A 26,642-nucleotide genomic window follows, 5' to 3' on the forward strand; every position below is an offset into this window, starting at 1 on the left:
TAGACGCGGCTTTCAGGAAAGTCTTTAGCAGACTAAAGTGGCTGCTGAGGGTGGACGCTCAGTGTCAGAGCTACTCCACAGGGTCACCAAGCGGTGAGGTGGCTGTTTGTTGGGGACGCTCAGTGTCGGAGCTGCTCCCCAGGATCACCGGGCGGTACCGTCTGTCCTGCGTGGATGCGGCTGCTGCAGGAGGCGCTAGTTAGTGGCGTCTCACCCTCTATCACTGCGCGTAGATGCGGCTGCTGCGGGAGGCGCTCCGTAGTAGCATCACTCCCTAAATCACCAACGATCGTATCGCCTATGGGCTTCGTCAAGGAGAAATACCAGACTTAAACACCATTGGACTAGAACTGTAGAACACTGCACTGGTACTGAAGAAAACAATCAGACTGGAACTGGTGAGGACCAGGTGGTGTAACAAGATGGAAGTCTGCACCAGAACACAATGAATAGGAAATATTTCCGCTGGAGCTTTCTAATTGTCTGTAGCTTGGCTGTGGACAACATGGCACTGGAAGCTTGAGGATTCCCAACTGTTCCTTCTTATACCTGCAGGGATGCAGGGTTTGGCTGAATAACCTGGACTTTGGAATGGCTAATGCTAGGTCACATGAGGAAAAAGAAGATGGTGGAGTCCAATACCCGGATCTGGCAGAAGCTGAACCCCATTAGTTTTAGGGGCGGCAATACATCCACACACAACACTGCAAATTTTACAGCGTTGCATGTGGACCAGAATATGGTCCTATGTCTGAAAAATTAGAGTAACTCAGTGGCCGTAAAGTACAAAATTTCCCTCTACCCCCTATCCCCCACCACCACCACCATTGTTGCCAGCTGTCTGTCGGCCCGGGTTGATAAATGGATTGCAAGTTGGAAGCTAAGATGTGTGGCGGTTAGTGAGTACTTCTGGTGATCTGCAACATGTGTAACAGAACTCTGACACCTTGCAGCTGAAGCCAGGGAAAGCCCAACACAGCATAACAATGACCCAGGCTCTTACAGGAGTTCCCAACTCAAGAGATGGGACCAGAGTGCGATGATCCCCAAACCCCCATCAGACCTGGTGGATGATGGAATTGACTTCTGTGTCCCCATGCTGTGGTGGATTTTCCATAGATCTTACAGGGGCATTTCCCTGGAGGCTGACACAGTTGTGAGGCCACCTGTCAGCCACAAACTTTTTTTTTAAGATGTAGCCCTACACATAAACAATCTTTGCTGGTTTGCAGAGTACACGATTCTGCAGAAACTCATCTATGGTGGGTGCCCATCTATATCCATTGTGCCATCTGGTAAAAGGACAGGAGTGGGTGCTATCTTGGTGTGTACCAATTTCTGGGGTGTTTCAGGGTTCCACTAGGGGAGGAGTGGAGTTGTTTGTCTGCTTAATAGAGGATTAGGTGTCTGTGTTCACTCTCAGTCAGTTATTATTTTAAATGTGGTTTGTCACAGCAGCTTAAAAGTCTGGGGCCACTAGACTGCCATGCATATTGAAACCAATGGCTTCCACACAGGTGTAGTGAAGTATTAATCCTGCCTATTTTATGTATTGGCTCCGCCTACATTTTATTAAGTGCCGCCCTCATGAGGCTACTTCTAGGAACTTTTCAAGGGCCACTTTTAGGGGTTTACTCTGCTTGGTACGGTGGAACCGTATATGGGCGGATTGGTTTTTTTTTCATCTGCGCATGCGTAGCTTTCCCAATGCGCATGTGCGGCAACTGCACACCGCTCACGGACAGGTCTCTCCGTGCGAAAAAACCTGTCCGCAAGAACACGGTCATTGTGGGCAGCATGGGGGCGTATTTAGGGGAGCTGCCGGAATAATGAGGAAAACTGGGCGTAAACATGGGCGTATATGGGGGTGTGCACACAAAACGTACGGTGCTACAACCGCCTCGATTGGCGAACGCACCGTGCATTTTGGCCCAAAAACAGGCGGACGCCAAAGATAGCTCCAGACCACCCCTAGAGATACCATATGAGAGCGGACGCCTGGGTCTGCTAATTAACGCTGATTACTACACCTGAATGTAATAAGCAATGCTGCAGGCTATTAAGTGAAAACCATTATTTCACTACCTGCAAGCCACACACAGCCCACAAACACATTGGAAGCATATCTTTCTACACTTCAACATGTAAAGGTTGGTTTAATTTTAGGTAAGATTCATTCTAAGACCTGCTTATATATGTCAAGGTAGTTATTTTATAACCATCTACACCCATTCAGAAAGTGTTTTTGTATACTTTAAAAAGCAGGACACTCAATTTACAGAAGTCGACATGTGTCAACTTTTTCACTGTAACACCAACATAACTTTATTTAAAAGTTAAACCAATGTGGGGACACATAGATAGTGATTAAAATGCCACATTAGAACATAATAAAAATACATGTAATGAGGGTTAAAATGTTGTTTTATTAGGGTGTTTATTAAGGTAGACAATTAAGTTAATAGAAAACAATTATTGAATAACAGTTAGAATAATTAATTGTCTTAATTATAGTTCAAAGGCAAGATTTGCAGGGCCATATATGTGAAGGGTATGCCACCGTGCACGGACATACGCTCACTCTAACGATCGGTGACACACGCTGAGTTTTCTATTGAAAAAAGGCGAGACCCGTCCATGCAATGTGGCATACGCTCAGATATACGGAAGGTGTCGGTGTGAAAATGGACAAGATCCGTCCGTACATGGTGGCGTACGCTCTGATGTACGCCAGTTATCGGTGGCTGAGGGGAGATCCGTCCGTGCATGGTGGCGTACGCTCAAGTGTATGCCACTCCCCATTGTAGGTGTTTTGTGACCGTCCGCGTGCGGCTGTTCTGTGGGCGGACTTTCGCTCACCGCGAGCGTACGGGAAACGGACGGTGAAACGGACCATACGTACGTTTCACCGACCTAACCAGAATAAGGCCCACAGTTCCCAATCTGCTCATGTCCCCATTTACAATAAGGAGGCTTTCCAGCTTCCTTGGTTTATACCCCTTTCCCAGGTGCAGTCCTGTTTCTGCTGCACTCTGGTTATCTGTTTCACTCTGATGTACTTCAAACTGATATCTATATTGCAGCCAGTATTTACCCTGCAAAGAAACAAAATAACTAACCCAAATCTAACGAGCCCTACACACGGAGCTATATTCAGCCACTTTCTGAGCAATTTTACAAAATCACTCAGAAAATGGTTAAACATTGCTGTGTGTGTAGTCTACACAGCGTTTTAAATGCGCGGCACCGTGGGTCTGCGATTAAGAACGGCCCTGCTTGTAAATTCAAAGTGGTCGGTCAGAAGGCCCTGTGTGTGTGGTGGCCTTCTGAGCGATCACTGAAGTTGCCCAAAGTTGTTGGAGGAAGACTTCTGAGGAAACTGCTAAACAGAAAAAGAAGGAGTGGTTGAATGGGTAGGGACCCTGTTTCTCCGCTAATTTCCTGCTTGAATTTTAGAACAACCAGTACTTATATGTTAGTTGGGCGCCCACTAAGCTATTTGCTTAGTTTTCAGCGTCCTCTCGCAGGGCTCGCTATGCTCGCCGCGCTTCGGACTCGGTGGCTCGCTGCACTCGCCACACTATATTAAATCAACTCCACGCGTACATGGATAGTGGGGGTATGAGCATACTAACTATAGTGGGCGCCCAACTAACATATAAGTACCGAACAACCTCCCTCCTGCTAAAAGAGAATTATTCCAAACTGAACCTCGGAGTCTGCTGCACATTCCCACTTGTGACAGTTACCTGCACCTTCCTTATTGCTGCTAGCGGGAGATCTGTCAATCAGCGGCACCTGCAGCTTCCAACATCATACAGATGGAGTGCAGCTCATGCTTGTGGGGGCTGGTGATATAATCGCTGGCCTTTGCCAGCCACCAGGCCCCGCCATCCGTCGGAAGGGGGCATGCGCGCATGAGATGCTCGCACGTCCCATTCCGATGGAGCTCCCCACCGGTCCCTGCCGGCCTTGATGCCGGTCCCAGACAGTCACCGCCGCACCCCCTAACCCTGCTCATCTCCCTGAAGTGGAGACAGGCAGGGTCCCGCTGCCCAGCCACCAACTGACTGGGACGTGTGCGTGTGTGAGACGCTTGCGCGTCCTAGTCTAATGGAGTCCCTCTCTGCCAGCGCTCACCAGCGGGGACATTCTGGCGAGTGCTGGCAGTGAATGAGGGGGCTCCATCTGTACAACCAGAGACTCTCCCTCCCATAAGGAGGTGTAGCCGGGAGCCAGCCGCTACACTCTCTCCGGGCCATCCGTAGTTCATCATTTCGCAGCAGACTCACTTTCAAGTGGCGATAACCCCAGCTTGGAGCCCTCCCTCCTCTACTTCTCGGTTATTCTCATCTGAGAGATTCAAAACCTGTTTAACGCTAGAATCAAATCCTCAATACCAGACTCATATTCTTCGCTCTGGTCCCAAAATGTATCCTCAGTACATTCCCCTTCATCTTCAGACTCTAAATTCAGCAGGGGAGCTGTAGATAAAAGGTGCTTGGGGGAAATTACTTCAGGAGCCTTGTCAAGCTGCTCCATAAACGTATTAATTTTTAGGACACTCTGAGCTGTGTCCTGCATCACCTGCAGCAAAGCAGGGTCCCCCTGAGATGGGTTAATAGAGCCCACAGAAGGTTGAGAGGAGGAAAAAAGCCTAGGAGATTTTACAAGCTCATCCCTCTGCCTATTCAAAGCCTGTACTAAGGCATTCATAGATCTCCCCAAGGCAGCTGCCCATGCAGATTCGAGCTGCTCAGACCTCTGGGCTTGAGCCCCACTGGGCACAGATTCACATGAAAAGCACAACTCCCCCTTATCCATCTGTTCAATTGTAAATTTAACACCACAAAACCTACAGTTAATTAACATGGCAGGCGCTCCCTCCCCAAGAGCAGCAGCACTACACCTTTCTTTCTTGATTACACACAGTGCACAATGTCAGGCGTCTGCACAGAATAATGTAACAGTCAGGGGCGGATTGGCCATTAAATTGACCGGGAAGTTTCCCGGGAGGCCGATTACACTGAGGCCGAATTGGGGCCGGGACCATCATTACACTTTATATAGTGGAAGACGGCAGCCTGAGCCCGTGTACTAGAGCGGCCCCGCCTCCTCTGACTGCATAGAACAGGGGTGGCCGACCTGCGGCTCTCTCCTTAATGAGCCGCAGATTGGCCACCCCGGCTGCTCGTTACAGTCAGAGGAGGCGGGGCCGCCCAGCCCCCCCCCCCCCCCTCCCCGGTCTACGGAGCACCTCTCCATATTTCAAGGTCGCCCGGCGTCATCCCTCTCCCTGCACAGCGTGCAGTCAACTCAGTAAGTTGCTCTGTCCCTCCCTCCCCCCCGTATTCGAGCAGTAGACCGGAGCTGCTCCTGGATACCCCCTTCCGCACAGCAGCGTGCGGCCGACCCCCTTCCTTCCCCCTCCGCTCGGCAGCATCTGGCTAACCCCCTAGCTGCTGAATGGTGAGGTCTGCCCCTGCTCACCCGGCACTGAGAAAAAGTCAGCGCTGGATGAATTGGCATCCGCATAGTTGCTAAGCTCCTGCACTGTGTAGGAGCTCAGCCACAGCAACAGTGTCGCCGGGAACTACACGCTGACGCCAGTTCTGCCTGCAACTGCACTATAGCAGTCTGCTACAGACTACAATGGACTTTTTTGTGAGTACCTGCACATGGCCCCCTAGATCAAAGTTGCCAGCCAGACCCTAGCAGTGGCCTTGTTAGGGGGCAGCCAGGGGTTGTGTTAGGGGGAGGGGAGAATTTTAAACATCTGTGGAAAGCTGCGTTGGGGAGGAGGGGGTTGCGGTGCACGCAGGGGGGTTTCCGAGTACCCAGGAAACCCCCCCCCCCCCCCCCCTTGTGCCTATTCATTGCTGCCCATGACACACAGCCTGGGACTATGAGCAAGTGACCCATAAACTGTAATCCTATGCGGAGCTGCTGTGGAACACAAGTTCAGTATGCAGCCACAGCATATTACATTTATTTAAGCTCCGGGACAGGCACTAATGAAGTGCTGAGTGTCGCGGTCCCGTATCCCCTCCCCTGAACTTTCAGCTGTGCACTCACTGCAGCTTGTGCACTGCTAGTGAGAGTGTGGGTGCAGCGGGAGTCGGGTCAGCTACTGTGCATTGAAGAACACTCCATCTACTTATGAGGGTGGCGTTGTAAATGTATGTATATATGTATGTATGTATGTATGTATGTATGTATGAGGGTGGCGTGTATATATGTATGTATGAGGGTGGCATTGTAAATGTATGCATGAGGGTGGCATTGTAAATATATGTATGAGGGTGGTGTTGTAAATGTACGCATGTATGAGGGTGGCGATGTATAAATGTATGTATGTATGAGGGTGGCGATGTATAAATGTATGTATGTATGAGGGTGGCGGTGTATAAATGGTATGCATGCATGTATGTGGGTGGCAGTGTATAAATGTATGTATGTATGAGGGTGGCGATGTATAAATGTATGTATGTATGTGGGTGGCAGTGTATAAATGTATGTATGTATGTGGGTGGCGATGTATAAATGTATGTATGTATGTATGAGGGTGGCGGTGTATAAATGGTATGTATGTATGTATGAGGGTGGCGGTGTATAAATGGTATGCATGTATGTATGAGGGTGGCATGTATAAATGTATGTATGTATGTATGAGGGTGGCGGTGTATAAATGGTATGCATGTATGTATGAGGGTGGCATGTATAAATGTATGTATGTATGAGGGTGGCATGTATAAATGTATGTATGTATGTGGGTGGCATGTATGTATGTATGTATGAGGGTGGCGTTGTAAATGTATGAGGGTAGCGGTGTATGAATGTATGACGGTGGCAGTGTATAAATGTATGAATGTATGAGTGTGGCATTGAAACTGTATGTAGGAGGGTGGCAGTGTATAAATGGTGTGTATGTATGACGGTGGCAGTGTATAAATGTATGAATGTTTGAGGGTGGCATTGAAACTGTATGTAGGAGGGTGGCAGTGTATAAATGGTGTGTATGTATGACGGTGGCAGTGTATAAATGTATGAATGTATGAGGGTGGCATTGAAACTGTATGTAGGAGGGTGGCAGTGTATAAATGGTGTGTATGTACAAGGGTGGCGGTGTATAAATGGTGTGTATGTATGAGCTGGCGGTGTATAAATGTGTATATATATATATATATATATATATGAGGGTGGCGTGTATAAATGTATGTATGAGGGTGGCGGTGTATAAATGTATGTATGTATGTATAAGGGTGGTGGTGTATAAATGTATGTATGAGGGTGGTGGTGTATAAATGTATGTATGAGGGTGGCAATGTATGCATGTGTGGTGGTGGTGGTGTATAAATGTATGCATGTATGAGGGTGGTGGTGTATAAATGTATGTATGTATGTATGAGGGTGGCGGTGTATAACTGTATGTATGTATGAGGGTGGCGGTGTATAACTGTATGTATGAGGGTGGCAGTGTATAACTGTATGTATGTATGAGGGTGGCAGTGTATAACTGTATGTATGAGGGTGGCAGTGTATAACTGTATGTATGTATGAGGGTGGCGGTGTATAACTGTATGTATGTATGAGGGTGGCGGTGTATAACTGTATGTATGTATGAGGGTGGCAGTGTATAACTGTATGTATGTATGAGGGTGGCAGTGTATAACTGTATGTATGTATGAGGGTGGCGGTGTATAAATGTATGTATGAGGGTGGCAATGTATGCATGTATGAGGGTGGTGGTGTATAAATGTATGGATCCGCATGATGTTGGCTCTTCATCATCCCTAAACATATTTCTCTTTGTGTCTGACTGGTTCTGCCATGTGTGCTGTATAATTCCACTGGTGCCGCCATGTGTGCCGTATCAGTCCAGGGGTGCCGTATCAGTCCAGGGGTTCCGCGATGTGTGCCGTATCAGTCCAGGGGTGCCGCCATGTGTGCAGTATCAGTCCAGGGGTACCGCCATATGTGTCGTCTCAGTCCAGGGCAGCTGGCTTTTTTTTTTCAAATTAAAATAATGTATTTTCTTTTTTTCGTACTGCAAGTTTGCTGTTAAGTGTGCCATATCAGTCAAGGGGTGCTGCCATGTGTGCTGCATAATTTCAGGGATGCTGCTAGGTGTGCTATATAATTCCAGTGGTGCTCCATGTATGTCGTATCAGTCCAGGGACACCGCCATGTGTGCCGTATCAGTCCCTATTTATGCTGTATTTTATCAACACACCCTGTACGTTACCTTGTAATTTGTTTTTGTTTGCTATGTACGGCGCTGCAGACACTTTGTGGCACTTTATAAATAAACTAACTACTACTAGTCCAGGGGAGCTGGCTTTTTTTTTTTTAAAGAAAAAAATATATATATATTTTTTTTTCTTACTGCAAGGGTGCTGTTAAGTGTGCCAAATCAGTCAAGGGGTGCTGCCATGTTTGCTGTATAGTTCCAGACACTATTGATGCTTTAGTCTTGCCCGTCACCGATAGTGATGTAGTAATGCCGCCTACTGTTATGCTGGCTCCACCTTTTATTGATTTGTTGCCGCCCACATGAGGCCACTTCCAGGAAATTTCCAGGGCCACTTTTAGTCCCCAATCCGCCCCTGGTAACAGTGTACTTATCTGTCTGCGCTGCTGCAATGTATCCTCAGCGGTCACCAGGGAAAGCACTGCCCAGGAGAAACTTTCACTCAGTTCAGCAGAATAAATCCTCATTCAGTTCCGCAGTCTGGAGAGAAAAGGCGCCAGAACAGAGTGTAGGAAGAGAACAAGTCTCTGCTTCAGCGGGGAGGGAAGCCTTTTGGCATCTTTCCCCCTTCAGCCGCTTCTACCAAGTGTTTCTCCTCACCTCCAGTGTCTCCCCTCAGACCAGGACCACTTGCTACTCCTGTAATAGGCATCAACTCCATATCCCGATTTCTGCCTATAAGCCCTGAAAATGGCGGCGCCATAGCGGGGGTCCATCCCCCAAGCTAGGCAGGGAGCCGGTTCAGGACTCACCTCAGGGCCCAGGAAACCTCCTTTCCCGGAGGTTAAAGTGCTGTGCAGAGAGGTCAGACAGCGTCCCTCTACACACAGAGAGCTGACAGGATGCGCTTCTGTCAGCCTCTGCTGCGCTCTCAGTGTGAATAAACTTCCTCTGGAAGTTGCACACTGTAAACCTGCACTAACTGGTGAATATGAATAAAATAAAAAAAACCTAGCTACTCTACAAAAATCGGCTGCAGCACGCAGCCAGTCAGCTAAGTACCCACTCCAGTGGGCACCTAAAACGAACTGAGGAATGCTAGGATGCAGAAGGGAGGAGCCTGCCTCTCAAACAAGTTAGCATAGGTGCCTTGATCCTGCGGACCCTCCTACATCCCATGGTTAGCTGTGTCACCAGGATGAACGACAGAGAAATACAGAGAAATTTGCACACCTTTACTGTTTTGCTATATTGCCAGAGTCTTTTTTCCACTTTTTTCCATCTCCTCCAATTTTGACAAATAATGCCACTAAGAAAGAGGGTAGTCAATCTAGGAACAGGATCGAGTCTGGTTATGGGTACCCTCCATTCAGTAAGCCTCAGTATGGGTTACCTCTTCACTATAAATCTCAGAATAGGTACCTCCCTTTCATTATGCCTCAGTATAGGTACCCTCCTTTCAGTGTGGGTACCCTCTTCTCAAAATGCCTCTTTATGGGCACCCTCCTCTCAGTAAGCCTCATTTTGGGTACCCTCCTTTCAGTTTGCCTCAGTATGGGTACCCTCCTCTCAGTATGCCTCAGTATAGACACCCTCCTCTCAGTATGCCTCAGTATGGGTATCCTCCTCTTTGTATGCCTTAGTATGGAAACACCCCCTTTTAGTATGCCTCAGTATAGGTACTCTCCTCTCAGTATGCTTCAGTGTGGGTACTCTCTTCTCAAAATGCCTTGTTATATGCACCCTCCTCTCAGCCTCATTATGGGTACCCTCCTCTCAGTATGCGTAACCTCCTCACAGTTTGCCTCAGTATGGGTACTCTCCCCTCAGTATTGGTACCCTCCTTTCAATATTCCTCAGTATAGGTACCATCCCCTCGGTAAGCCTCAGTGTGGGTACCCTCTTCTCAAAATTCCTCTTTATGTGCAACCTCCTCTCAGAAAGCCTCATTATGAATACCCTCCTCTCAGTATGCCTCAGTATGGGTACCCTTTTTTCAGTATGCCTCAGTATGGGTACCCTCCTCTCAGTATCGGTACCCTCCTCTCAGTATTCCTCAGTATTGGTACCATCCTCTCAGTATGCCTCAGTATGGGTATCCTCCTCCCAGTAAGCCTCAGTATGGGTACCCTCTTCTCAGAATGCTACAGTATCCTCCTCTCAGTAAGCTTTGGTATGGGTACTCTCCTCTTAGTAAGCTGCATGGGTACTCTCCTCTGTGTAAGCCTTTATATTAGTACCCTCCTCTCTGTAAGCCTCAATATTGGTACCCCCATATCAGTAAGCTTTAGTATTGGTACCCCCTCTAAGCCTTGGCATGGCTTCTCTCCTCTCATTAAGCTTATTTATGGGTATCTACCTCCTTTCAACTAGCCTTGGCATGGGTAATCACATCTCAATAATACATGATGGCATTGGTACAATCCTGTCACAGTCAGTACACCTTGGCCTGAATATCCCTCAGTAAGACTTGTCAGGGGCAGGGCACCCTCCTCTAAGCCCTGGCACGGGTACCCTCATCTGTGTAAGCTTTTATATTAGTACCCTCTCTCAGTAAGCCTTGGCATGGCCACTATCGTTTCTGGCTGTAGCCCCCGCGGGGCTATTCACCTATAAACGACGCTTTATACCTAAAAGTAACTAATGAAAGCACCCTCCCGTCTTCTACCATATATAGGGGAGGGGGAGAGAGCTGGCTATAACGTGGTCATGTTGTCACATGTGTGTGTTGTGCTTGTCAGTCTGGGGAGCGTGTGGCGACGTGCCTACCTCCCCTAGCAGCAGTGCGCAGGCGCCGGCCGGGCAGGCAAAGCTCGGTGACATGCTCCTGGCTGTAGGAAGGGGATTACCTTCCCAGTCTATGTACCAGCTTACCCACCTACTGCTGATTCTGTGTTGCTGCGTTCTTTCCTTCTACCTCGCTGTATCCATTCATCATCATCATCAGCAGCACAGCATTGCCCATCTCTCTTTCTCTCACCTGCCTGCCAGCATGAGCCGCTCACCCAGCACCGCACACTGTACGCCGCCTTATTTGCCTGTTGATTGATTTTTTTTCTTTTGCTAGTATTATATGGATGGCCTTTCTATGGCATTCCCCATTCTCCATGCCAGCGCATTGGCCCTCTAGGTGCAGTAACATGCACATATAGCCCGCTCACAGGCAGTGCATAGCTTCAGTGCAATCTACCTTCATCTCCCAGCGCCGCTGCCAGCCTGGCTGGTACCCACGCCGCTCACTGCCTGGCAGCTCGCCGCTGCGGGAGACAGGGAGCTCACGTTCATAGATCGGGTTTATGAATGGCACTGATATGGAGGAAATACCGTTTCAGAAAGTCAAAACCAGAAGGAAGAAGTGCCGCTGCTTCCCCGCCCCCCCGCTGGATGCCATCGCATGCGAAGACGAGTTTGACTGCAAAGAGCTGGAGTCCCTCTTCCAGAATTACAACCTCAAGCTGGAGCAGACCTCGACCTTGAAGGCTCTCGCCGTCCTGATCGTAATGACAGCGACCCTGGCGCTGGTAGAACTGATGTCCGGCCCCAGCCTGACCATCTCTAAAGGCTCCCACCCCGTGCACTGTATCATCTTTGTATCTCTTTTTATTGTGACCAATGTTAAATACCTGCAGGTAACGCAGCTGCAGCAGATCGTCAAGCTCACCTTGCTCTTCAGCTTCACTTTCTCCTTTCTGTGTTGCCCGTTCTCCCTGGGACCTTACGGCTTGGGGCCCCCCATCTCATCAGATCAGGGAATGTGGCAGCTGATGCTGGTGACATTTGTGTCCTATACCCTGCTGCCGGTCAGGACTCTGCTGGCCATTGTGTTTGGATTCATGGTGTCTGTTTCTCACATTATTGTCACAGCCACCTCTGTCAGTGTTAAAAGGCACAAGCTCTGGAGAACGGTGAGTGCTCTCTCTCTCTGCCTTCCCTAGCGCTGCTTTCTGTCTGTGCGCATACGCATACCAAGGTATACAGTACAAGTGTTACTACTAGTGTTTGTAAACTGCACGAAGGGTTACAGAGAAGTCTGCTCTAGCAGCAGCATGGGTCATCACTGCCATCACCAGCAGGAAGCACCTAGGTCATCACTGTCAGTATCAGCACCTAGGGTCATCACTGCCATCACCAGCAGGATGGGCCATCACTGTCAGTATCAGCACCTAGGTCATCACTGACAGTATCAGCACCTAGGGTCATCACTGCCATCACCAGCAGGATGGGTCATTACTGTTAGTACCAGCACCTAGGTCATCACTGTCTATACCAGCACCTAGGGTCATCACTGCTATCATCAGCAGGATGGGTCATCACTATCAGTACCAGCACCTAGGTCATTACTGCCATCACCACCAAGCTGGGTCATACCTGTCAGTTCCAGCACCTAGGTCATCACTGCAATGGGCCATCACTGTCAGTACCAGCACCTAGGTCATCACTGTCAGTTCCAGCAGTCTGGGCCATATTGTCAGTACGAGCACCTAGGTCAGTGGTTCACAACCCTGGTCCTAAATTACCACAGACAGTGCACGTTTTCCAGGTCTCCACACAGAATCACAGGTAAAATAATTAGCTCCACTTGTGGATCTTTTAAAATGTGTTTGAATAATGAGTGCACCTGTGCACCTGCCAGTTAACTTGAAAAACATGCACTATTTGGGCTGCGGGGGATGGGAATTACTGACCTAGATCATCACTTTCAGTACAAGGCAACCTGGGTCATCACTTTCAGTACCAGCAGCCTGGGTCATCACCAGCAGGCTGGGTCATATGTGTCAGTACCAGCACCTAGGTCATCACTGTCAGTACCAGCAGCCTGGGTCAACACTGTCAGTACCATCAGGCTGTGTCATCACCAGCAGGCTGGGTGATAGCTGTCAGTAGGAAGGAGGGACAAAGACAGCACTTAGTACAAAAGGTGTGTAGGGGATACTTACAGTAGTGCTCGTAGAATCATTAATTAGAAGAAGTCCATGTATTCTAAGGAATTAGAAGTCTCATAATGGTCAGCACTAGGATGAAAAGATCCACTGACAAACATTTTGCACTGGAGCGTGTCAGTGAATTTAGGGGGGATTGTCAAATTTGCAGATTAACAGACCTAAAGGAAAAGTTTTGTTTCCATTACCACAATATAACATCTGCTTCAGTATGACCTTACTAAACTAGGTACTTATGTAGTATCTGGGCGTCCGATTTTGTGATTGTATGCCTTAATGGTGTGTACACACGTTAGATGTGCCTTAAGATCCTATCCACGATCTGATCAGATAGGATCGTGGATAGGATCTTAAGGCACATCCGATTTGCATCCTATCTTGACTATATAGTGCAGATCTGCACTATATAGACAAGGCAGCCAAGACTTTCTGGCTTCCGATACATGAACGCGCATCGGGATCGGATCGGGATCGCAAGGGTTAAAACCCTTGCGATCTGCATCCGATGTTGATCCGATGCCGATCCGATGTTGACTATATCGTCAACATCGGAAAGGAAATCGGACCGTGTGTACACAGCATTACCTTAAGGCATACAATCAGATGCGATGCGATGCGATTTTGCATAGGATTCAATGTTAAGAAGGTCCTGTTCATTTCCCCACTATCCAAGTGGGCATAGAGTTGATTTTATATAGCGTGGCGAGCGCAGCGAGCCACCGAGCCCGAAGCGTGGCGAGCGGACGCATATTTCTTAAAAAGTATTCTGTGTCCCCTCGCGGGGCTCGCTACGCTCGCCACGCTTCGGGCTCGGTGGCTCGCTACGCTCGCCACAGGTTTATATCCAACTCCATGCCCACTTGGATAGTGGGGAAAGGAAAAGGACCCCTTTTTCCCATTGAATTCTATGTTAAAATGGACTCAGACCATTTTAACATTGAATCCTATGGAAAAATCTTGACCATCGCATCGCATACGATTTGGTCGCATGCGATGCGATGCGATCCGATTTCTAAATCGGACGCCCAGATACTACATAAGTACCCTAAACTATTTGACTACTTTCTTTGCAATGTTTCAGTTGATATCAAATGAAACAAAAATGTAATATTGAAACTATAAGGCCTTGGCATTCTTATGCTGGACATTTTCCCTTGTGTGTTTAGCAATATTAAAAAGAGCAAAATATCAGTGATAATAAATGAACCCAATATTTGTAATGGTCACAATCTGGTTGAGTAGAAAGGCATTTTTCTGATTATGTGAACAGTAGCCTTTTTGGATTGCAGAGTATTTAAGTATATATTGCTTGCAATTTAAAGATATTAGAGACACAAAAAAGAGGATGAAATATCTATCTCTGGTTCCATGCTGGCATGTGTGTGTAAAAAAAAGATTTGACCAAAATCTGAGATTGGTTCCATTTGTTCTGGGCTTATAAATCATAACAATGCATCATTTCACATTTTGGAATGCAGCGTTACAGTACTGTATATTGCTAATATCTTTTCAATACATTTCTAAAGCATTCAATAGTTTTAATGTGTTTCTAATTGTTTGTGTAGAACAAGTGTGTAAATAAAACGTGGGTAGTCTGGTAATATCACATTCACAATGATGGCAGGAATACGCTTCTAGGCCCAATGCTTACCAGTTACTATTTGCAATTATATGGATACTCAAAATGGTAAATTGACTGTAAAAGTAATATAAATAAGATATAGATAAATAAATAAGAAGCTCATGTTTTGGTACATTGTAGCACATTGTATTTTCATAAAAAAAATAATACTGAACATTTTAATGGTGTGTACACACGGCAGGTTATGCCGTGAGATGCGAGTCCCGATACAATCAGATCATATCGGGACTCGCATCGCACGGCATGCATGCTAAGGGACAATTTAGACTATATAGTGCAGATCTGCACTATATAGTCTTGGCTGCCCTCTCTATTTCACTGCCAATTTGTGCTCACACGGGAGCACACATCGGCAGCGCATTGTGCTCGCAAGCCCTAGAAAAGCATGCAATGTGCATGCGATATGGCTTCCGATGTTCACTATATCGGCAACATCGGAAGCCATATCGCCCCGTGTGCACACACTATAAGAAACACAATGTTTCTGCTATAAATGCAATTGTTTGTAAAAAGAAATATGTATCTAACCTAATACATCTATTTACTATTTCTATCTATAGATAGATATTGGTTTGTATTAGCAAAAAGTGTGTCATGAATGTACCATAATAGGCCAGCTGACACTTTATCATTGCTGATTCCATGCAATGATAGGTCAATAAATATGGGCACAAGTTTAGATTAGAAGAAAAAAGATTTTGATCCCTTAGAAGGAAACATTGTTTACAGTCAGGGCAACCAAACTATGGAACTCTCTTCCAGGTGAGGTGGTGTCGGCTGACACAATAAAAACGTTTAAAATAAGGTTGGACAAACATTTATCGGTTAAAAACATCCAGGGGTAAAAATAAGAATAAAAATCTGTCTTTGAAATAAAATATCAGTATTCAATACATAAAACAAGGGTTAAGCTAATAAACCAAGGTTGAACTAGATGGACGCAAGTCTTTTTTCAGCCTTAACTACTATGTAACTATATATATATATATATATATATATATATATATATATATATATATATATATATAAATATATATATACACACAGATGGAGCTGCTCTCATTAGAGCCTGCTCCCGGCGCGATGTCCACCAGCCCCGCCACCCTGCCCCATGCACAGAATGGGGCGCACGAGATGCGTGTGCGCCCCATTCTCGACAGCATCCTCGTCTGCCGGCCAGCACTCAACAGCTATTGAAATATATATATATAGTATGAAAAGTATGAAAAGATGATTAACTGTAAGATATTTAAAATGACCTGTTATTTTTGTTTTGTGTTTTAGTCCCTATCTATATCCTGATTAAATTGATAAGGATGGTTCTTGATACAGTAGTACATGAAAGATGAACTCTTGGCAATGGTATAAGAGTGTGTGACAATATCCCAGATTCTGGTAGGAGAATACCCACCTGTACAGTGTTCCCTAACAAGCTGCAGGCATACAGTAGCTGCACAGCTATTTGTTTACATAATACCATAGCAAGGGAGCTAAAGGTGAATTCCAGGGATGCCAGAGACACACAATAGGCCACAATAATGGCTTTATATCCCTGCTCTCTATTCTTGTCCCACTAACATAAAGTAAAGGGTTTCTTGTAGGTCTTAAATCCATTTCCACAGAATAGATACTTTCCAATTTTCACATATTTGGAAAATCTTACTTCTCCCAGTAGTCTAATATAACGGTCACTGTCCTGAGTTTTTGGGCAGCCTTAACCCTTTGAGGGCTAAGTGAATTTGTCAAAATTGGTGTGAAAATTGCCAAGTAAACATTTCCATTCATCATAATGACCTGTAATGTTTACCTTATAGAGGAAATATAATCTTTTTCTACACAACATTTTTTATGATTTTGCGCATGTCTCGCAGAGATTTTTGCATTTTTGTTGGATATTTTGCGCATCTCTCGCAGAGATGTTGGCACTCAAAGGGTTAAACCATATGTAATCATTAGATCACAAAAAAAATATTTAAATGCATTCACAACATCTCACAACAAATGTAAACAGTCAATAAAAAAAATCAATAAAACATCAGAATATACTATAGAAGACAATTTTTCCATAGCAGAGCAAAGAAAGATATGATCAGGTAGAGGTCTACGAATGCAAAGTAACAGTGACAGATGGTTAGTATTAAACATTTTAGATTAGTAATAGTTGCATCCAATTAGTGTCAGCTTGTTCAAATGAAGAGTTATGGGACCTACACATAGGCGACACTGCTGAGCTATCTGAGCAATGTAGATCACTCTGCAAGATCACTCAGCACACAGCGCTGTACAGTGATGTGTCAGCAATGTGTGCTGAGTGTTCTGTCAGGGCCAGTGTTCTCCGGTAAGAACATTGGCCCTGATTGGTGAACTCACTAGATCTATCCTGTATGCTGGATATTTATCACCAGGCGATAGTGATGCGCAGGGCCGTGCATCGCTATCGCTGTGGCCCTACACACAGAGCAATGTAGGGACATTTTCTAGTCAATGTAGTGACATCGCTTAAAATCCTCCCCTGAAATCCTCCCGTGTGTAGGACCCTTTATACTAGTACCGTATGTAGTTAGTAGTGAAAATAATTATTATCTTTATCATCTTATCTATCTGTAATGATTTATTTATGATTATATGGGTTGTGCAATTTCATTCTGTTTTCTATACTGGTCCTAACGTATTACCAGCGCAGTAAATACCCATTTTCCTATATTGGGCAGCCTTATGCACCTCTTACTGTCCAGTAGTGGTGAGGCTGCAACTCATGATGACATTTGAAAGTTACATATTGCTTACAGTATTTCTGATTAAGAAAAGCTTAATTGCAATTCAGTTGTCATTGGGCACCCATTATTTATGCACTTGTTTTATACAATTATGCTGGGTACATCAATCTGGATCCAATTCAGACTGATTGGATGCAGATTGGATGCAGATTTGGTCAAAATCGTTTGGTTGGATCTGAATTTGATCCGAATCCGATCCTACCTGCTGCAGGTAGGATCTGTAAAAGATCCATTCATCTGAATACAGAGGGGATTGTATTGTATGCAAATCGTATGTAAATCATATGTAAAGTGTATGCAAATCTTACGATCTGATTTGCATACAATTTGCATATGATTTGCATCCAATCCAAATCGTTTGGTGTGTACCCAGCATTAGACCTGGTTTACCTGTGTCTAATATTGTAGTTACTGTGCTCAAACAGCAGTTTAAGTGCTCAAAACCCAAGTTTCTCAACGATTTCTGCTCATTACCTTACAAGCAGAAAAAATGCTTTTGTGCCCATTGTTAAAAACCACTGAACTTCTCCAACTGCAGAAATGTGGGTGAGTAATAACGTCTCCCATTTCTGAATTGCTTTGGACCAGAAGTATTTTGGATGATGGATGTTTCCGTATTTTGGAGTATTTGCTATAACGAGATATATAGGGGATGGGGCCCAAGACTAAACATGAAATGTAATTATGTTTCATATACAAGTTGAGTATACCTTATCCAAATATCCATTATCCAAATTATTCTGAAGCCTATAGTCTCCAAAATGTACTTTTATTTTTTGCTAAAAACCTACTGGCTGCATCTGTAACTGGCACTACTGGGGAAATAACATGTAACTGGCACTAACTATGTGCAAGGACATGATTGCTTGGCATTCAAATTCAGTGACTGAGATAGTACACAAACTTTGTTTCATTTTTTAAAACCTTGTTTCATGCACAAATACAATGTATTTGTGTGTATTTCATGTGTTTGATGTGCTTATACAACATAAATGCAAGATAACACAAGATACCTCATTCAAATATAAAATGTTCCAAAATACGGAATAATCCGTTATCCAAAATTCTTCTGGTCCTGAGCATTTTCGATAAGGGATACTCAACCTATATACCTTATACATAGCCTGAAGGCTATTATATACAATATTTGTCATCATTTTGTGTATAAAACAAAATTTGTGTACACTGAACCATCGGAAAGCAAAGTTGTCACTACATCACTTGCACTGTGAAATATATCAGATATGGTAGAGTCAACCTGTACTACACATCATTTATACATAGTATATTTGGGCCTTAATGGCATTGTAGATTGAGAATACCTTTAAAATGTTACCTATTTTCGAACAAAAATTTGTGCAGCTACTGCAAGGTAATAACTAAATCAGTGATAGTGACCAGATGTTTGGGTGTAATGTTTTGAAGTAATATGTAGGGATTCTTGGTTTTCCTGATAGTATATAGTATATTGTTTTGGTTAAAGAACAGAAAATAATCACAGTCTGGCTATTTAAAGGCCAGCAAAAGTACTGAACACCATTCTCATGCCAAATTACACAAGGTAATTCAGATTTCACTGCTTATGAAAATGCTCTTTATGAAATGCTAGGTTGCATTTTAACAGAGACATACAGTTGATCATTTTCTGCTTTATTTTATGGTAATAAGCAGGTCTGAATTAGGTAACTGATTTCATTTAGGGCGAAATGTCATAGGGTGAGAGAATCAGAAAGTGAGAGATTTGGTAAGAAATCTCCAGTTTTTTTAAAAATCATTTACACTGCAAAATAAAACTGGTTTTGCAATGTAAATGATTGGCGCTTGCCCGCAATGGGAGTGTGCACCGGCGATATATCGCCGGGTGCTCGCTCCCGTTTTTGCCCCTGTGGTGATCGCTGGTCGCAGGAACATGCTCCTGCGACCAGCTGATTACCACTGCCGGGCTCCCCCCGGCAGTTTCTTTTTCATCAGCGACCATCTCTGGTCGCTGATGTAAAGTAGAAACTGAGCAATATATTGCTCAGCCATATATTGCTCAGCCATATATGGCTGAGCAATATATCTCCCCCGTGTGTACACAGCATTAGTCTTTAAAAAAAAAAAGTTATTTACTTTGCATTTACCTATTGCAAAGGCAAAATATGTTAGGGAAACCGGGAACAGCACATTGGCCCTTATTCTGATCGGTGCGGATATTCCCGCATTCTTACGGAGCGGTCCGCACGCCACGGTGTTCTGCCGCGTGCGGCCATCGTCCGTAGAAACGCCCACGGGTCCTCCGCATTCGGACGGACTCACTCTTTAAGAACAGGGCGTGTTTACGGACGACATACAAACCATGCGTGTGCGGGAGAAACACTCAGATTCTGCACGGTATTACAGAGTATTACAGATTATGCTCGGGAATACCGCATCCGAACGGGAGCCAAGCGGTGCTACCGCCCGTAAGCGGAGTATTTACGCCAAACAACCCACTATTATGTATCTTCTGCAATACATCACATGACCCACTTATTCAATTACCTATCCTCATAAAAAAATGCTTATTTGGAATTGGAATCAATTAGATGCCAATATATCCTTACAAGCATGCCTAACACATGCATTGCACACATTAACCCTTACAGCAATTGAAGTGCAATGGTTTCAATTAAAGCACTGACAAGCGTCCTATTAGTGAGTAATGAGTAAAGGAGTCGATTCTATTGGGTTCAGGTGTTAATGCTTGTAGTCATTAGGCGTACGTTCGCCTACCGCATGAACGAGTGGTGTCCGCAAAGCAATAGTACACTTGTGGACACCGCACATTTCTTCCCTTTTTGATCGCGTGCATTCGGAGTGGTATCCGAATGTACGCCCCCCAACATAAGTGTACTCCCCCGTGTCCGCCCATGTTTCCGCCCCGTTTTGCCCACTTTGAAACTACGCCCATGTGTCATTCCGCATGACGCCCATAATACGCCCATATTTCCCGACTGATTGCGGGGAACAGTTTGGGACGGGATTTGGCCGAACTGGTACGGAGTCAAGGCCTGGCACATGCGCGTTGCGTTCTCCACGCATGCGCAGACGCCGTAAAGACGCCATCCGAAAGTATGCGGTAAAGTACGCGTCAATCAGAATAAGGGCCATTATTACCTATCAAATACACCAAGGAAAACTAAAAATACATTTTAATTTGCTGTATTCTATTGCAGAGCATTGGCATGTTAAAAGTGTTTTCCTCATTCAGAGACTTTTATTCCTGTCCTCAAGATCTACCAACAGTTCATGTTTTCAGGCAACCTGTGTATCTATAGGAATGAATGCAGCATGTTTGACCCTTTGAGTGCCAACATCTCTGTAAGAGATATGCAAAATTCCAGCTACAAATGCCAGCATCGGTCACATTTGTTACATAAATTAAAATAAAAAATGGTGTGTAAAAATGTTATGGGCCAGATTCTCTAAGCTTCAAAAGTGATTAAACGGAGAGTGATAACCAACCAGCCAATCAGCTCCTACCTCACATTTTTCAAATACAGTCTGTGACATGGCAGGTAGGAGCTGATTGGCTAGCTATTTATCACTCTCCATTTTATCACTTTTGAAGCTTAGAGAATCTGTCCCTATATGTCCTATTTATAGAAGGTAACCATTACAGGTCATTATGATGAATAAAAATGTTTGCTTGGCAATTTTCACATCTATTTTGACAAATTCAGTTGGCACTCAAAGGGTTAATGACAAAGGGTTAGTGACAGCTAGTAATGACTACAACTGTGCACCAGCAAGGTGAGTTGTAAAACCTGGACTGGCCACCCTTGGTTTAATGCATGCCTCTCTGCAGCTTTGACTTTGTAGCACTTCAATTTTTTATATTTTTTTGTCTTGGTTTATATAAATTATACAATTTTTATTTTAAGGGCTGGAAAGCATATAGTCAACTGCAATCAATTACATTCTTAAGAGTAAACTTTATTATTTTTGTATTCAATTGTTTAACTTTGCAGATACTGTATGTATGAGGCATACAGTCAGTGGTGATACCAGCATTCATCAAACAACATTTTCTATTATGCACAGTTTTTCATAGAAAAACATTGCAAAACATGAAAATAAGCGACACCTTTATTGTCAGATAACAAATTACAGAAAGATGTCCATTATGTTAGCTGGGTAAGTAGCTTATACTGTCTGGCAGGTAATAGACTAAAAAGAGACTGGCATGAGCCCTTACACTGATTGGTGCTTACTTCAATTGCGATGTCACCAATGCAAGCTGAGAGTCACATGCAGACAACACCAGCTAGGTTACTCAGTGTTCATGATGCTTCTATAACGTTGTATTCAGAGGGATGCCCCAGTAGGATATAACTGGCACACATACTGTATGGTAGAAAAAAAGAAAAGAAAAAAAAGTACTCTCGTTTGAGAGTGTGTGTGTATATATATATATATATATATATATATATATATATATATATATATATATGTCTAGTGTCTGATTGTGTGTCTCTGCCATTGGTTGGCTGCGAGTGAAACTACATCTCTTTCTTTCTCACACATGCACAAACAGAGAGGCAATCACAAGGAAGCAGACTCGCTTTCGAAGCATTTGCTTTGAGCGGGCTTATTAGTTAAGTAATAAAATGTGTTGCTGCTATGTTTGTTTGAAAGAAAGTTTACTGTAAATGTAAATCTCCTCTGAAAGTAAAATCTTGCCCTGTTTCTGATAATATCTGATTAATTATCAGGTTGCTATGGCTAAAGGGGCAAACACACAGGGCGATTTCAGGGCTTTTTCTAGATGTGACCAGATGGCTTAGAATTTAAGAATGAATCACTCCGTGTATATACTCCCCACCGACGACGATGCTTGGTCTCCCGTGTCACCATCGTCTGATAATATTATATACTGCATGTGATCTGCATGGTCAGAACATTGGTCCACACAGATTGCTCAGCGCACATCGCTGGTGCATTGCATGTGTGGCAGCAATGTGTGCTGATCTGTGCTAACCTACATCTCTTAGCACGGGGCATCTGTCGGCCCATGTGTATGCCGCAAAACAACAACATTTTTACATTTTAAAAGCTTAAGTAAATCTACCACTTACTGTATTTTGTTTGTCAATATTGGGCTGTGGCTCTAAGGGATTATTTAAACTTTACTGCCAACTGCAGCACCGGAGCAATCCAATTAGCGGAGATTACCCCATGCGAGAATGCCCCTTGCTGGACAAACAAACCTTGGAGCTGAATCAGGATTTTTTAGTAAGGTCAAAAAAGGCTATTTAAGTGAAAAGGCTTTCCCTGTCTCGGGCAGGATTTTATCTGGCAGTTAAGCCCCGTACACACGGGGGGAGATATATTGCTCAGCAATATATTGCTAGCAATATATTGCTGAGCCATATATTGCTCAGTGTCTCCTTTTAATCAGTGACCAGAGATGGTCGCTGATGAAAGTGAACCTCTGCCGGTGGTCTCGCAGAGGTAACCAGCGATTATAACAGGGCTGAAAATGGGAGCGCGCAGCCGGCGATTTATCGCTGGGGCACACTCCCATCACTGGCAATATGGTCGCCAGCGACCATATTTCCAGCGATTTCAGCCCCTATCGCCCCCATGTGTACACAGCTTTATTGTAGGTTACCCTGTTGCTAATACCATCCTAAGTACATATGCTTTACCTGACTTTATTACACAGCCTCTTTGTCGCATAGGGCCTTATTCTGGTTGGTTCTTTGGGATGCGCGTTCTTTCGGAAATGACCCAACGCCACGCACGGTGGACATTCTAAGAACACACGCCCACAGCTCGTCCACATCCATTCGGATGGACTCGTTAAGAAGAGGGAGTGTCTTCAGACTGCATCCAAACATGGGTGTGCGGTGGGAACTCAAAGAATCTGCACGGTCTTACTGCGTCCGAACGGACGGGAAGCTGACTATACGCACCGAGTTGGTGTATTTGCGCAAACCTCAGTAATCTATTCGGAAGACATGCTTCAGCAACATGACACACTTATCCAATTAGGGTACCTTATAACATATATATATATATATATATATATTTAAATGTAATCAATTACTTCCTTATTGACACTTAAACACATTACTTGCACTTTAGATTAACCCTTACATCATGTTAAATTGAAATACTTCATTGTTGCCCCTTTACCTGTGTTCTAGTATTTTGTAATCGCCCATTTAGCCAGCAATGCTTCCAATTGAACCTGTGAAAAGAGTTTAATTAATCACTAATGACTAGAGGAGTGGATTGTATTGTGGTCAGCTGCGAGTGTTTAAGGTGCAGGCATACTAATTGGGCGATCCAAATGCCTAGCGCATGAACCATTGCCTTCCGAGAACTGAAACTTGCTTATGGACGCCGCAGATTTCTGCCGTGATGGTTCGCTTGCACTGGGTGTCCGGTCCGAATGCACGCCTACCATTGTTCGTGCACTCCCACGTGTACGCCCACATTTATGCCCAGTTTTGCCCACTTTGAAACCGCGCCCTTGTGTACGCCCACATGACGCCCATATTACGCCCATATTTTCCGAGGGAGTTCGGTGGACATTTGTAGACGGTATTGCTGAGAACGAGTGTGAAGACACTGCATTGCACATGCGCATTGCGTTGCTTGCGCATGGGCAGGTAGCTAAAAATCGCCCCCCCCCCCGAAAGAATTCGGAACGGACCGTATCAACCAGAATAAGGCCCATAGTTTGGCTATTACCATTGCGGTTTGTGTGTTTTTCTCCTCTTACTAGTCCTCTCATTTAAAAGATTTGTTCTATTTTAAATAACAAACTTGTTCTTACCTTCACCATCCAATGTAACATATAAAAGCTATTAAGTTTTATTATAGGGAATTGGACAGTTCTGAACTGTTTTTGCATAAGCCTGAACTACTTGAATTCTCTTGTATGAAGTACTATTCAAAGGACTTTATATTATCCTATATAATAAGGCTAACACTGCTCCTTACCTCCTTACCTCTATGCGTGTGGGAAGGGGAGATTTAAGTGTTGTGCACTCTGGCGGCCCCGATAGAACAATTCAAGTGTTTCTCCATTCAGCACTACCACTGTTATGCTGTTATAGTGTCTAGTCTGTAATGCTCAAATTTGTCTCCTAGCCACCTACAGTAGGTGAGATAAATCTATAAGCCAAAGTGCTTCTCCCTACACTATATGCCCCATACACTGTTCCGACTTGTCTCAGGCACAAGGTGGACCAGTTTTCCCTTGAACTCCCCTGGCAGCTCGCCGGGAGGGCTACATCCGACTTAGCACTTGATGTGCCATTTTTTACATGGGATAAATTGGACTCCCAGGGAGCTGCTGGAGGGAGTTAACGGGAAGTCGGATGTGATACATGGCTAAACATGTGCAGTATGTCTGACGTTCAACCCAATGCGCACGGGACCAAGCATCAGGTCGATTTGGATGTCAAACACAATGTGATTTCGCCCAATTTCTCATTCGTAAGAATCGAGCGAAAATAGGGATCAAAATAGTGTATGGGGCCTTTACACCAGTGACTTACCCTGTAAAAGAGTCGGGCCAGTTAATAAATAATACATGCCCTTGATTTTAGCAGGATCTCTGCCATTGAACATTAATCAATTAACCCTTGCTGGGAAGGTGGAACATAGCGCATGTGCAGAGATATTTTACAGGGACAATTTCAACCTTTATACAGAATGATATCTACAAATATGGTGCGGCAATTGAAAAAGTCATTTTTCAATGTGAATTTTTAGTAAATTCTCCTAATTATAACTCATTGTTAATTGAAATTCTATGTTTTAATAAAGCTGAAGATTTTAATAATTATACTGAGATATATTATTGTCTACAGGGCCTGCTTAAGGGTTCCAGCCACCCTAGGTGAATATACAAGTGGCTGCCCCCCCTTCCCCACCACCAAGTTTTTCACTTATATTCAGCTAAAAATCTGAAACAATCTCGGGCCTCAGCTCCATTCTTATTGTTACTTACTGCCCTAGTAGTGCTGGCAGCGGCATTAATCACAGCATTAGCTGCACTGCCAATCCCTGCCTCGGTGACACTGGCAATCCCAGCAGGCACCTCTACTCTCACAGGGCCTTATTCTAGTTCACTCTTAGAGGCATATTCCTTCTTAGCTGGACAAAACCATGTGCACTGCAGGTGGAGCAGATCTAACATGTGCAGAGAGAATTAGATTTGGATGGGGTTTTTCTTCAAAGTGAGATCTATATTGCAGTGTAAAAATAAAGCAGTCAGTATTTACTCTGCACAGAAACAAAGGGTGAGATTTAATAGGATGAGAGATTCAGAAAGTGAGAGATTTTGTGAGAAATCTCCAGTTTTTTTTAAAGAGGCAATCATTTACACAGCAAAATTAAACTGGTTTAGCAATGTAAATGATTGCCGCTTTAAAAAAACTGGAGATTTCTTACCAAATCTCTCACTTTCGGAATCTCTCATTCTATTAAATCTCACCCAATATATCTCACCCAAATCTAATTCTATCTGCACCTGTTACATCTTCCCCACTGCAGAGTACATTGTTTTGTCCAGCTAAGAAGGAATTTGCCTCCAAGAGTGAACTAGAATAAGGACCACAGTTTTGAGAGGAGATCTCACAAGACCCTGCACTACCCCAACTCCATTGCGCTCCCATGCCAGTGCAAACTATTGTACTGGTGCTGCACCCCACCAGGACCAGTGATGAATTTCCCATTAGGCACACAAGGCACATGCCTAGGGGCGGCACATGTTTAAGGGTGGCACTTGGATGCTTGTGATAGTACTCTCAGCATGAAATGTACCATTAACTGCAAAATATTTTCACTGTACTGTACCTTATTCCATCTTGAGTAGAGTCTAAATGGATAGGACATGCAGATACTGCCCCTGTAAACTGTCCTACGTAATAACTATATATTTTCATAATAGACATGGTGTCAGTGGATTTTTTATTAAATTGGCTATTATCAAATGAGAGCTTATAACTTATCAATAAACAATACATTTAGGCTGGGGGGGGGGGGGGGGGGGCGTTATTGTGCCTATGGGTGCCCTCACACCTAAATCCGCCTCTGACCAGGACCCAGCT

General features: G+C 44.5%; 1 protein-coding gene and 1 long non-coding RNA gene across 4 annotated transcripts in view; one reads left to right on the forward strand and one right to left on the reverse strand.

Moving 5' to 3' along the window:
• Window positions 1-12,110, reverse strand: part of LOC146080645 (uncharacterized) — a 54,070-nt gene extending 41,960 nt beyond the window's left edge. The window contains exon 1 of the long non-coding RNA XR_014474926.1: window positions 11,853-12,110. This is a non-coding gene — a long non-coding RNA (uncharacterized LOC146080645). The remainder of the gene's footprint in view (window positions 1-11,852) is intronic.
• ADCY1 (adenylate cyclase 1) overlaps window positions 10,988-26,642 on the forward strand; it is a 333,354-nt gene continuing 317,699 nt past the window's right edge. For all 3 annotated transcript variants that reach the window (XR_014474925.1, XM_083188127.1, XM_083188128.1), the window contains exon 1: window positions 10,988-12,096. Coding sequence is in view for 2 of the 3 variants with exons in the window: in XM_083188127.1 (XP_083044253.1) it covers window positions 11,488-12,096 (609 nt within the window). In the remaining variant the exon portion in view is untranslated. The remainder of the gene's footprint in view (window positions 12,097-26,642) is intronic.

Source organism: Crinia signifera, chromosome 5 (genome assembly GCF_055691185.1).
Source record: "Crinia signifera chromosome 5, ASM5569118v1, whole genome shotgun sequence".
In the NCBI taxonomy this organism is placed as follows: Eukaryota; Metazoa; Chordata; class Amphibia; order Anura; family Myobatrachidae; genus Crinia; species Crinia signifera.